Source organism: Strongylocentrotus purpuratus, unplaced genomic scaffold (genome assembly GCF_000002235.5).
Source record: "Strongylocentrotus purpuratus isolate Spur 01 unplaced genomic scaffold, Spur_5.0 spur5_contig_866, whole genome shotgun sequence".
NCBI classification, from domain to species: domain Eukaryota; kingdom Metazoa; phylum Echinodermata; class Echinoidea; order Camarodonta; family Strongylocentrotidae; genus Strongylocentrotus; species Strongylocentrotus purpuratus.
The window spans coordinates 1051324-1065028 of NW_022145575.1; the positions used below are offsets into that span (position 1 = coordinate 1051324).

The 13705-nt window shown below is 37.3% G+C and overlaps 1 protein-coding gene across 1 annotated transcript in view; it reads left to right on the forward strand.

The window, feature by feature from the left end:
- The window catches only part of LOC115919833 (sodium- and chloride-dependent GABA transporter 1-like), a 30210-nt gene extending 17598 nt beyond the window's left edge, over positions 1–12612 (forward strand). Inside the window, exons 9-14 of the mRNA XM_030974247.1 lie at positions 3358–3470; positions 5112–5249; positions 6920–7022; positions 8523–8623; positions 9506–9682; positions 10657–12612. Of these exons, the coding sequence (XP_030830107.1) occupies positions 3358–3470; positions 5112–5249; positions 6920–7022; positions 8523–8623; positions 9506–9682; positions 10657–10740 (716 nt within the window). The 3' untranslated portion in view covers positions 10741–12612. The remainder of the gene's footprint in view (positions 1–3357; positions 3471–5111; positions 5250–6919; positions 7023–8522; positions 8624–9505; positions 9683–10656) is intronic.
- The last annotated feature ends 1093 nt before the right edge of the window (positions 12613–13705 follow it).

A 13705-nucleotide genomic window follows, 5' to 3' on the forward strand; every position in this document is an offset into this window, starting at 1 on the left:
CCATCCCTCCCTCCAACATTAACCCTAAGACTAGCACCACTGACCTACTGGTGGGTAGAAGGACGAGGGCTTTACCCCTCCCATCCCTAACCTTAACCCTAAGCCTATCACCACTTACCTACTAGTGGGAAAGGGGTTGAGGGCTACACTCCTCCCACCGTCTAACATTAACCCTAACCCTAACATCACTCGCCTACTGGTGGTGGGGAAGGGTGAGGGCTTCACCCCTCCCACCGTCTAACCTTTACCCTAACCCTAACACCACTGACCTACTGGTGGTGAGGAGGGGTGAGGGCTTCACCCCTCCCACCTTCTAACCTTAAACATAGCCCTAGCATCACTCGCCTACTGGTGGTGAGGAGGGGTGAGGGCTTCACTTCCCACCCTCTAACTTTAACTATTACCCTAACACCACCGGCTTACTGGTGGTGAGGAGGGGTGAGGGCTTTACCCCTCCCACCCACTAACCTTAACCCTAAGCCTATCACCACTTACCTACTAGTGGGAAAGGGGTTGAGGGCTACACTCCTCCCACCGTCTAACATTAACCCTAACCCTAACATCACTCGCCTACTGGTGGTGGGGAAGGGTGAGGGCTTCACCCCTCCCACCGTCTAACCTTTACCCTAACCCTAACACCACTGACCTACTGGTGGTGAGGAGGGGTGAGGGCTTCACCCCTCCCACCTTCTAACCTTAAACATAGCCCTAGCATCACTCGCCTACTGGTGGTGAGGAGGGGTGAGGGCTTCACTTCCCACCCTCTAACTTTAACTATTACCCTAACACCACCGGCTTACTGGTGGTGAGGAGGGGTGAGGGCTTTACCCCTCCCACCCACTAACCGTAACCCTAACCCTAACACCACTGGCCTACTGGTGGTGAGGAGGGGTGAGGGCTTCACCCCTCCAACCCTCTAACCCTAACCATAATCCTAGCATCACTCCCCTACTGATGGAAAGAGAGGTTGTATTAATCTGCTACCGGTATATTTTCGTATATTCAGTTAACAACTCAATTATTTATACCCTTATGTTTGCAACTTTTGTAGGTATGTGAAAAGAAAAAAATTCTCTTATCCTCAAGCGAGGTTTTTATTTCCATAATATAATACATTTGTGCATTAATAGCTCAATAATTGAGTGAAACATAACATAGGTTAAAGATTAAAGTACATTCAACAATTCTTCCAGCTTAGTATTATTTTCTTTGCTAACACATTCATATCTTAAAAATAATCTTAGCAACGACTTGAATCCAAAAAACAAAGTATGTGGGTAGTAAACAGAACCATTAACAATCTTCTTGACGTAACATTTATAAATTGCATATTGCGCATAATTTAAAATAATATTCAGAAGTGAATATTTCTTGTTTCCAATATCCTTTCCTACAACTATTATCTTCTGGTCTATTTGTATTTCTATTTGGAATAGATTAAATAACAAATTACATATTATTTTCCAAATCATAGTCACATCCTTGCAATATAACATAAAATGAAAAGTTGAGTCAACTTGTCCACAAGAGTTGCATAAATTATTATTAACAATTTGCCATTTATATAAGTTTTCTTTTGAGGCAATAAACCTATAAATCATCTTGAAATTAAATTGTTTAACTTTATTATTACGAATTTGCTTTAATTTAAATAAAAATACATCCTTCCAAACAAATTCATTATCCAAATCTAAAAAGAAATTCCAAAAGTAAATGATATTTGGTTCTTTTGACTTATTACGTAATAACAAACGATAGTAATCTTTAACTTTCATAACAAAAACATTCACTTTATCCCCTGTTTCTATTTCTATCATATTCGAAATATCACATTCTTGTTCAAATTCATAACTTAATCTATCCAACCAACACTGTGGAAATGCTTTCTTTAATTTTGTATATTTAATCTTGCCATTCTCGATAAAACAGTATTTTTTTCTGAAAGGTAATGTTACTATTTTTCCAAATAATTTCATTTGGAATATTTCTTACTTTAAACATATCAATGAATTTTAGTTCTGACCAAGTACAAAAAAGATCTACATAGAATTCTGGCAAATTATGTTTAGAGCATAGTAAATTCATATCCTTTATGTTACAATTGAAATGTAAACATAGTGGCAAACCCCCTATTTTGTCGGACCAGTATTTAAACATATTTTTCCAATGAGAGCCATTATCATTAAAAAAACGAGATATCCATGCCAAACGAAGTGAAAATATTTTACTAGCAATATCAATCATATTCAATCCACCATTTTCAATATCATTTATAATTACATTACGTTTAATTTTATCTTTTTTGGCGTTCCATAAGAAACGAAATAATAGTCTGTTCAATATCTGTGAAACATGTGTTGGTACTGGTACAACAGTTGCGGTATATACAATTTGTGACGCCGCTAACATTTTCAAAACAATTATTCTGCCATAAAAAGTAAGATCTCTCATTTTCCACATATTTAATACATTTCGAATTTTATCTATTTTTACATTCCAGTTTAAATCTTGTAACAATTTTTTATTTTCGCCTACATATACTCCTAGATATTTTACAGGTTGATCAGTATATATAATGGCATTATCATGAACAAAATTATCTACAGTATTCAGTTTCATAACTTCTGTCTTATTCCAGTTTATTTTCGGACCTGCATAGTCTCCAAAGTCGTTGATTTCATTCATAATATATTGTATATCATTAACAGATTCCACAAATAATGTTGTGTCATCTGCATATTGGGAAATTTTTAAACTATCAATACCTAAATCAACACTGAATATATTAATCCCTTTTTATTTTGTCTTATTTTGCATGCTAATATTTCCACTACTATGTTAAAAAGTAATGCCGATAATAGGCAACCCTGGCGAACTCCTCTTCCAATAAGTAACTTTTCTGGTATGTGAAAATGCATTCGTCCCAATCTAAGTTTCTTGAAAATGTGCCATATTAAAGCTTACATCTAATAATATTTAACAAAGGCCCTTTTGCAACTAGTCCACCTTTCCCTCTTAAATTTACAAGTTATTAATTAACAAGGGGTATTACTAACTTCATTTAAAACTGTATATTTTATTCTTGCTTGCGAAAACCGATGATTATGAGGAGCTTGAGGACTTTCCGTCCCCTCCCCCTGTTTCGTATAACGTTTGAAATTAATACGTTGTGGGCTACTGAGTACCACATTAATCTACCAATGATACATCTTGGTGGTAAGGAAAATTGTCAAAATGATTACCCCCTCCTGCTTAAATAATTATCATTCTGTATATTTATATGTACGTCCTTTGATATAAATCAGTTATTTCGTTTTCTTTTTTATCATTAATTTTGATTTTGTTTGATTACTTTAGGTCCTGGTCTTATTTTCGAGGTCTTTCCGCGTGCTTTTGCTGCGATGCCTTCATCAAGGGTCTCGGCAATTTTCTTCTTCCTAGTGGTCCTAACGATTGTGCTAAACTCTCAGGTAATCGGGGAAGGAACAAGGATTGGGGTAGTCCAGTTTCAGTCCGTTCTTTGTTTTGATTCTTCTATCACACGCATCGATCCCACACACAGTGCGGTCCCTCCACTGATCGCGCGATCCCCCAAATTTCCGTCCATTATCGGGGTACATTCACTGACATCTAGAGGTCAGGTGGTACATTATGAGGGGAATGGCTAGGTCTACATTCCACGTTGAGGGTGTGTTATTTGATCAGCTGATTAGGCGCGCGACACGGAAACGGTACACAGGCTGGACTAGGATTTGGCTAAAGTGGGATGGCGGAGGTCAGAATTCTGACAAGAGTTAGGGTACGTTTATGGTCAACTTTTTCTGGCCAGAATGAGGCATTTGTTACGCGTTTAGTTCAAAACACGGTTGCGTCCTTTCTCATTTTGGAGAATCGCAGAAAAACGGCGATCATAATCGCCGATCGTAAACTCACGAAAAGGTGCGTTTTGAATCGGTGATTCTGGGGAAGCATAACCGCACAATCATTTGTAAACGCGTTTAAATGGGGTCAACATAGCATGCGCAGTGCAGACTTTGCACTGCACTTACTCTGGCTCCTCCAGGCATGATCCTGGCTCTCAGCCAGAATCATGCCTGGAGGAGCCAGAGAAAAGAGCATTTACAGTACACCGTGGAACTGCGATTACGATGAGCGTTTACGATGAGCGTTTCAAATCGCTCATTCTGCCTTCAAAATTGAGCATAAACGTACCCTTAGAGGCATCAAAATCATCAGAATGTCTTTACTGCCCTTTTTACTCTTAATACCTATATCTGACAAGCAAAAACAAAAATCATCACATATTTTCTATCATGATGTGTAGCAAAAATTAAGCTTACAAATCTCTGACAAGGAAAACGGAGCGGTCTGGACCGCATTGACCCCCTCTGGATCAGCCTTTGCAAGTTTAATGTCTATCAACGAAATGGCTATAAGAAAGACATTGTGGATCATCATACCAAAATCCTTAAATTTCAATGTTTTTAACTCGACTGTTTTCATTTAACAGTATTTGTACCATAAGCAGGTTTCAGAATGTATTGATTTGAAACAGAATTTAATTTAATCTATACCTGATATTTTTTTTTAAAAAGACTCGATCGAGAATCTTTATCTATAGATTGCATTTGCTTCACCTATACCTATACTTAATTTCCCAATAGTAAGACCTATAATTTATTTCCCATTCGCCCTTTTAAATATGTTTAACTTTGATAACCTTTTCAACCTCTACAACATTACAACTGTGTAAGGTCTGTAATGGCCGAAAAGGCCAACCCTTCTTCAATTTCTTCAAAATTCTTCAACAATTTCCAACCTTCAATCTTTTTATCTTTTTCTCAACCTTTAAACCGTTTCGACCTTTTTCATCCGCTTAATTTAAGCCTTGTCATTCCTTTCAACATCTTAAATATTTTCAAAAACTTTGAGAAAAAAAATGATTCTTCGTTCCTCTCAAATCATGTAATGTTTTGATACTCTGATAATATCGGCAAAAAATTATGTGGATGTGAAAGCATAGTTTATAATTAATTTTCTCCCTTAAAACGCAACCAACACTCCCCATTTCATGAACTAAAAATTTGTTATCATCCTTTTTTCTACGTTAGCTCGTCATGGTAGGGGCGTTCATCACGTCTGTCTTGGATCTTTTCCCTACCTCGCTGCGGATTGGGTATTATAAAGGGCTATTCGTATTGGGAGTCTGCTTTGTAAACTTCCTGATTGGCCTTAGTATGGTAACTCAGGTACGATATCGACACGTAAAGATATTTAGTGGTCAAGAACATTAAATTAATGAAAACATAATACTACCAATGATAAACTTATTGATATTGGATATTTTTATAAGGCACATATTCACCATGCACGGTACGTGCTCATGGTGCCTACCCCGGCTCCGCGAGGCTACCGGTTTCGGTGCTCACATGGCATCCAAGGAACTCGTTCCCACCAGTACCCATTTAACACCTGGATGGAGAGTGGCATATGTAGATTAATGTCTTGCAAAAGGACATTAGTTCCGTTGGAGAACTTGAACTGCGATCCCTTCGATCCACAATCTGAAGACGTTTCCACTTGACCACTACAGCTTTAGACTTCTGAGGGCTGTTGATGAAGAATTCATTTATTAATTCTATTTTATAGAGGAGTATATGATAATATCGGCCTGATAATAAATATTTTATTTTCTTATAAAATGTATAACTTCCTTCTTGGGAATGTCAGATTTTCGTCCAACATTCATTAATCTGTTTATGCCAATTTCCGCCTGCCTCTACTGAGATCGACTTGAAATCAGATTTGACAAAGTTCTCGTTCCTCTGTTGAATCGTTCAAGAAGTATCTTGTAACATATTTACATGTATTTACATTGTAGTTAACTGTGTGATGTTTATATTATATTCTTGTTATTAGTTTTTAGTTTACGATCATCAATTCGATATAGTGCTATGAAAGAAACCAGTACTATATACATTTATTATCAATATAATTATTTTCATTAGCATTATATTTACTGTTATTATTATTATCAATACTGTATTTAATGGGCCTTATTGAAAGAGTCAAAAAGCCAGTGAGGAATATGGACTGTACCTCATTATTAAGAAGACAAAGGTAATGATATGTGGAGGAAAGAAGGGCCATCATATTCAAGCTGATGGAGAGGATATCGAAGTAGTCAACCCTGTCTAATTGTGGATGGTGGTGGAAGCTCACCATAAATTAGATGACGTCTCGCCATGACTAGATCATCTGCCATAAGCCTTACTGACATTTGGAAAGATAGAGAGATCTCAAGGAAAACCAATATTCATATGATGATTGCTCTGGTCTTTTCAATCGCTACATACGGGTCAGAGACGTGGTCGCTTGGAGCAGCAGAAAATCCATGCTTTCGAAATGTAGTGTTGGAGGAGGATGCTGAGGATATCCTGGACGGCTCATAAATCAAATGATTTTGTCAAGATAAAAATTGAAGCGGAAGCCACCCTATGCCAGAAAATAGATAATAACAAGTTGCGGTATTTTGACACATATCAAGGAGAGAAGGTGACAACATGGAGAAGATCATAACCCAAGGTCACGTTGAGGGTCAACGGAAACGTGGTTGGCCAAAGGTTCGATGAGCTGATGGACTAAAAAAAAGATTACTGGCATGAACATCTGCACAGCTAATCGCTATGCCCAGGATAGAATTGGTTGGAACTTCATTATATATAGGGTCACTAAGGGTCAGTCATGACTTGTAGGACGCCGACGACGACGAGGATTATCACTAATGATATTATCATTATTAGTAGTAGTTGTTGTAGTAGTAGTAGTAGTAGCAGTGGCAGTAGTATTGTTATCAATATTATTATTATCATCATCATTATGATTATTATATTTGTTGTTATTATTGATTACATTTTAGGGTGGTCTCTACGTCTTCACGCTCTTCAGTAACTATGGGGATAGTGCCTTCCCTATCGTTTGGATATGTTTCTTCGAGAGCATCGCCATCGGATGGTTTTATGGTAAAAATTTCTCTTTGATTTGATCAGAGATAAGGAAACGAAACAAGCCATTACCCAATTTAAATCATTATTATGTATGACTATTAGTTTAACATCACCAAATTTAACCATGTTTTGTATCCTATTTCTGTGTAAACGGTGGATTAGCCTTAACTCTACATGTGAGCGAAACAACTGCCCATGTTGAAGGTATAGAGTGCGTCCCAGAAAAAACGAAACCGAGAATTATCGATGTTTTATCATAACTTAATCACAATTATAATTGATAAATGACACATATTTGTAAAGCTTAGATCCTCTTCTTTCATTTGATGGAACTCATATAATGCATATTTCACGCATGAGTGATTAAAAGCAATTTGAAGAGAGGAACCAAAAAGTCATTTGGCGGGCGGTATCTGATTTTCAAGGAGAAAATCACTTTTCTAGAAAGTTCAATTTCTGACCTTTCATATGACACCTCAATCAGGAAAAATGAGCCAGGAATAACAAAGTTATGTTTGTTTTAAAAAATGCTTGCATTTCCATAATTTGATCAAACGAGTTCGTTTTCACTGGCTGCTTGCCGTAGCAACACACAGAGTTGACAAAAGTCTTAACTCAGTTTCGTTGAAAATCAGCCATGCATCAGGTCTTTCGTGTTATTTGTGCATGGCTGATCGTCAACGAAACGGAGTCCTTTGTCAACTCTGTTCGTTGCAACGGCAGGCAGCCAGTAAAAACGAACCCATTTGAGCAAATTATGGAAATGCAAGCATTACTTTAAACAAACAGAACTTTGTTATTCCTGGCTCATTTTTCCTGATGGAGGTGTCATATGAAAGAGGAGAAATTGAACTTTCTAGAAAATTAATGTGATTTTCCTATTAAAATTCAGATACCGCCCGCCAAATGACTTTTTGGTTTCCGCTCTATTCAAATTACTTTTAATTACTCATGCGTGAAATATGAGTTGCATCAAATGAAAGATGAGGATCTAAGATTTCCAAATAGGTGTCATTTATTATAATTATAATTGTGATTAAGTTATGATAAAACATCGATAGTTCTCGGTTTCGTTTTTTCTGGGACGCACTGTATATTGGACAAATCAATACATTGAATGGAGGTTAACTGCCCCTGATCCCAAGTGAGGCGAAATTTGTATCTGTTATGTTTTTTTTTTAATGGAACATGTATGTTCGTTGGGTTTAATTTTACCAAATATTGAGTAAATTGTCATCAATTTTGGTACATGCGTTAAATCGTACCAAATGATTTTCACTTTCCTTGTTTTCCCATCATCAGTAAAGATAAAAGATCGAACATTGTCGAGATTCTAAGATGGAGACACCTTATGGTACATCGTTAAGCTGGTCAGTCACAACGTAGAAAAACTAGATTTATGTGTAATTTTTTGACATCTTAGGGCATCAATAAGATTATCGAAAATTATCAAAGTATTGAAAGGAATGTGTAACTTTTTGATTTTCCATTCTTACCTCTTTTCTTTTAATAAAGGTGTTAGAAGGTTCTCCCGAGACATTGCCGAGATGCTGAAATGGCAACAGATTGAATGGTACATAATCTGCTGGCCAGTCACTGTTCCTATTATTGCTCTGGTAAATATCTCTCCGAATATAGATGGCCCTTATTCTACTGACATTTAAAGTGTAGAAATCAATAGGATATATTTTGCATTGTATGTTAAGGATTTCAAGTTGCTATACTACAATGAATATTTGAGCTTCAAACAATATTATAAAGAGATATTGCGAGTTAAAATACTCTTTCACTAGATACAAAACTAGTAAACTAGTCGACGCATCGTAATTGCATGGAGTAGAATAAGGTGCTCGAGGAACCCAAGTCTGATTTGGGTTCCGTACGCGCCGTTAACTACCCCCTAGGACAACTACCCCCGGACAACTACCCCCGGATAACTACCCCCGAACAACTACCATCCGGAAAAATACCCCTACGGCAACCATCATCTAGGATAACTACCCCTCGGACAACTATCCTAGAGAGTAGTTGTCCGGGAGTAGTTGTCCGGGGTAGTTGTCTGGGGGTATTTGTCCGGGGGAAGTTGTCCTAGGGAGTAGTTTTCCTAGGGGGTAGTTGTCTGGGGGTAGTCATCCTAGGTGGTGGCTGCCCTAGGGTTTGGATGTCCAGGGGGTAGGTGTCCGGATACGCTTCCAAACTGACAAAAAATAAGAAAGCTCACAATGAATATTTAAACCTCGAATTAAGCAGGACTCGACTTTCTCTTTATTCTACTCTACAGTGCGTCCCAGAAAAAACGAAACCGACAATTTTTTTACTATAACTTAATCACAATTATAATTAATAAATGACACATAAATTGGTAAGCTTAGATCCTCCTCTTTCATTTCATGGAACTCATATGATGCATATTTCACACATGAGTGATTAAAACCAATTTGAAGAGAGGGTAACAAAAGATTTGTCAAATAATCGTGTAAAATACATTCTATTCTCAGCTCGTTTGGATCGGCAACATAGTGTACTGGGCCCCGCTGTCCTATTTCCCTGGCTACCCGAGATGGGCCGACGGGCTCGGCTTCTGTATGACCCTCTCGTCGATGGTGTGCATTCCCGCAGGAGCGGTCTACTCCATCTTCTATCACATGATCAAAGGTGAAGGGCCCACTATGACGGTAAGATTATGAACAGGCTTTTAATTGGTGATCGTCAAAGGGAATACGGCTTCCCTTTGAGCAACGGAAATTCACTTTCTTCTCTTTTATTGGGGGGGGGGGGGTATATAAGTGCCAATTCCAAAAGAAGCCTAAGGTAATTGTATGTGAAGATTTTCGGACAATTAGCCTTATGAGCCATGTAACCAAGCAAGTTGCTCTTAAAGATCATTCTCAACAGAATCAAAATTCACATTGGCAATGAAGTAGGAAAGGAACAGTTTGGTTTCAAACCCCCGGCCCCCCCCCCCCCCACTCAGGGGTCGGAATGACCGCATGCGTGTTGCCAAAATGTCCGGTAAAGGGGTACTTTTCGTGCGACAAAGTCCGGCCCGAGAATTGTAAAAAAAGGGTGTATTTGACTTTCACCCGGAGATTTCTTCAAAAAAGGGGTGTTTTTTTCTTCTTTTTTCTCAACTCTTTGGACTCCTGAGAAATTATTCCGAATTTATGGGGGTACATTGAGCATTTTTCCTGATTTAGGGGGGTCTCCAAAGCAGGAAAAGGCCGCGAAAAGCCCGCGAAAGGGGGTTTCGAAAATGTTGGCAGTCCTCAGATAGGGGGTGCTTTAAAAAATAGGGAACGAGCATATGCGTACCCTAAATAACACTGAGTGGGGGGCCGGGTTCAAACCTCAAAGTGGTACTAGAGAAGCCATATTCGTTTCGTTTGAAGTCCACTCCATGATGTCAGATAAATAGTGAAATTCACTCTCATAAGAATTATTAAACCATTCTTCTTCCAGTGCAATTCTTCATGTTCTCTTCTCTTTTTTTTTTGGGGGGGGGGCTTCACTCCTCACATTGCTGCGTTACAATAAAATCCTTTTTGTGTGTGTGTGTGTGTGTGTGTGTGTGGACATTAGTGCCTTTCAACATGTTAATAATTCAATAATATTCAACAATAATTCTTCATTTTGTTTTTCTCCATTTCAGAGGCTGAAAAAGGTTATCCAACCCACTATCGTTCCCTTTCGTTACGAACTACATGTAGAACCAGATGGTGTGGAAATGACCTAATTTCATGAGAGTCAATTAAAAAAAAACTTTATGTAATAGTGGAAAAGATTGAAAAAAATAATCACTTGCAGTTTTGAAGTCGTATGCTATCTCTGAAATGATACGAAATTATATAAATACTTTAAATTGTTTAATTTTCTTCGGTTTCAATTTATATTTGATGATAATTCCAAGTCATTGGATTGCAAACTTATAATAGCCTATTCAATTTTACCTCAATGAAAAATTGTGATTTTGAAATATTGGGCAAAATTCGTAAAAGAACAAAAGCAGTTCAATAATTATGCTTTTTTTTTTCCTCCTCAAAATTATTATGGTAGCTTGGCTTACAGTAAATTTTATTCGTATTTGAAAAGATCGGCGTAGGCGTAGTTATGGGCGCAATTTTTTTTAATGAGCTAACGTTTAATGTTGTCCAAAATTAATACTTCTTTCGACTTTCTATATCTCGCGAACGAGGAGCAATTTTGACACCATCACGATATAGCCAAATGTAGGCCTGTAGCTTGATTATTACCATATCATGTCGAATTTGTAGTATACCTTTTTTTACATTCTCATATACTTGAAAGGCCTATATCATGAAAAACATGAATTGGTACGTGGGTGCGTGGGTGAGTGTGCATGTTGTAAGTATTTCTACAATATTATTACACGAAGGTTTTGATTCATTTTAACAAGTATTTAAAAACAATTAAGGTTATTAATATGTCATATTCTCTTTCTCTCTGATGTCATGTGTTCTACTCTCACCTTCAATTGAAATGCATGTACAGTACTATGATATAATTTACTCACTTTTAATTATTTTAATCTACTAATTTTAAGTGTACTAAAATTGGGATTAGCCTTGACTGTCCGATTGCTTTTGCTAATCCGTCACCTCCACTATAATCAATCCTTTTTGTATTTCTCATGTCAGCTATATATGTATGTGTATGTATGCCATATGTCGTTTCGTATATTTACTTCAAATTGCTTTATTTCGTTGGTATTATATATTTTTAAAGAAATAATCAAATAAACTGAATTGAAAAATGTTGTGGACTGAAATTTATTTGAGATTTAAACTTGATATATATCTAATCATGCTTACGCTTTCCTTGGATGGTGGATTTTCATTTATAACTGGGCCTTTACAAAACCTAACTGAGCTATAATTATAGCTGCAAGGTAAGTGGCATTGGCTATATACATAACTTAAGTAATTCATAGTACTGGCCCTGGTGCATCAGTAGGCATTTGGTGTCTGACATGGAAAATTTTCACAATGTCATCAAATAATTTCCCTTCAAATTAATGATCGCACATCAAAAGTATGAAATAATTATTCTTGTGTTTAGATATATAAAAATGATAAACTCTGATTTATGGAATAACCTGTATATCAACCCAAGGCCAATTTCGATACATCCCATTAAAAAAAAATCATTTTCGGATTAAGTAAAATGCACATTTCAATCATGTCATTATAGGTGACGGACAAAACTACTGTAATTGCCTTTGGTTGATTTTTGTTTTGTATGGTTACTCTCATGTTCCGTTAAACATAAGAATAGGGGGAAAGTAAGACAATTCAAACGCAGAGTAAACGACTTCGTCTTGAACTTATGAATCACACATATTTTAGTTTAAATTATATATTTCTATCTATTTTTTCTTAAATTTTCTGCTGTTATATGTTTAAATTAAGTTTTATATTATATGTTTTTGCATTGTTTTTATATACATATAAGGAGTTATTTGCGCTTGCATGTAGGCCTATGCATAATTCGACCTCTATTATTACATGTACTGAAATGAATTGTGGAGAAACAATAATTGTAACATGTTTTTTTTAATGGAAAATAAATGATTTGATTTGATTTGATGCTTTTTTAATGATAGCAGTTATTCCTTTTGTGTAGTTTACAGTGTCTTCGGATATTTAAGGATTATTAGGATTTCAACTTACTTCAATGCATGGGCGTCAATAATAGGGGGAACAGGGGGACATCCCCAAAAAAAAATCAAGGGTAGGGGACACAATATCAAATGCCCCCCCCCCCCCATGTTTTTGACCTCCTTTATCATAAAGCTCAGGTATTGCACTGTGTAAGTTCGAACCCTGTGTCCCGTTGCCCGTGGCACACACCTTAGTTATGTTTTGTATATAAATTCGAGGGCAAGTCTTATTACCTGTTGAATTTTAAATGAAGCGTGAAATAATTTTGAACTTCACCTGCAGGACCAGACGGTCTGAGAAGCTAAAAGTGAAATTTGGTGTTATTGGCTTTTCAGTGTTCTCATTTTACTGCAAATCAAATTTAACAAGTATATTTGTATAGTATTTCGTATTTGCCCCCGAAAATGTGAAAATCGCACCGACCACTATTTCGCTCAGTAGGGGGTGGGGGCAGTGTGAACACTAACTAAAAAATATAAAAAAATCCAGGGGGGCCGGGCCCGTATGTGAAAAATTGGGTACTAGCCCATTGACTGTGGCCTAAAATGGAGTTTTACTGATAGGTCACTTCACAAAAATGGCATACGTAGTCCTTTTTTGTGGATACTTTTTTGAGCAAAACACAAAGTAGGTGGAGCCAACGTCTACACACGTCACATCGCACCCATGGAGGTTTTGTGTCTGTGTCCTTCCCTGGCTTTTCACGCGACACATATCTTCCCTCATGTCTTTTTCGAGATGCCCCACTTTCCGAGGATCTATTCCCTTCGACACAGCTAGAGCGTTCTGCAATTGAAAGCGAAATGTGCGAGTCAGGGGCGGCGATCCCGGGGGGGGGGCACTTCCCCCTCATTTTTTGTAGGGGGATGTGAAGGGCCCAAGAGTGCAGCGTTTAGCCTAATACAAATGCGAAAAATCTTCACGCACGGTCGCTACGCTCCCTCGCATAATATCCTTCAAATAGATGAGTAAATATTGAAGAAAATATGTATTCAGTTGGTATCACGTAAGCATAGTTTA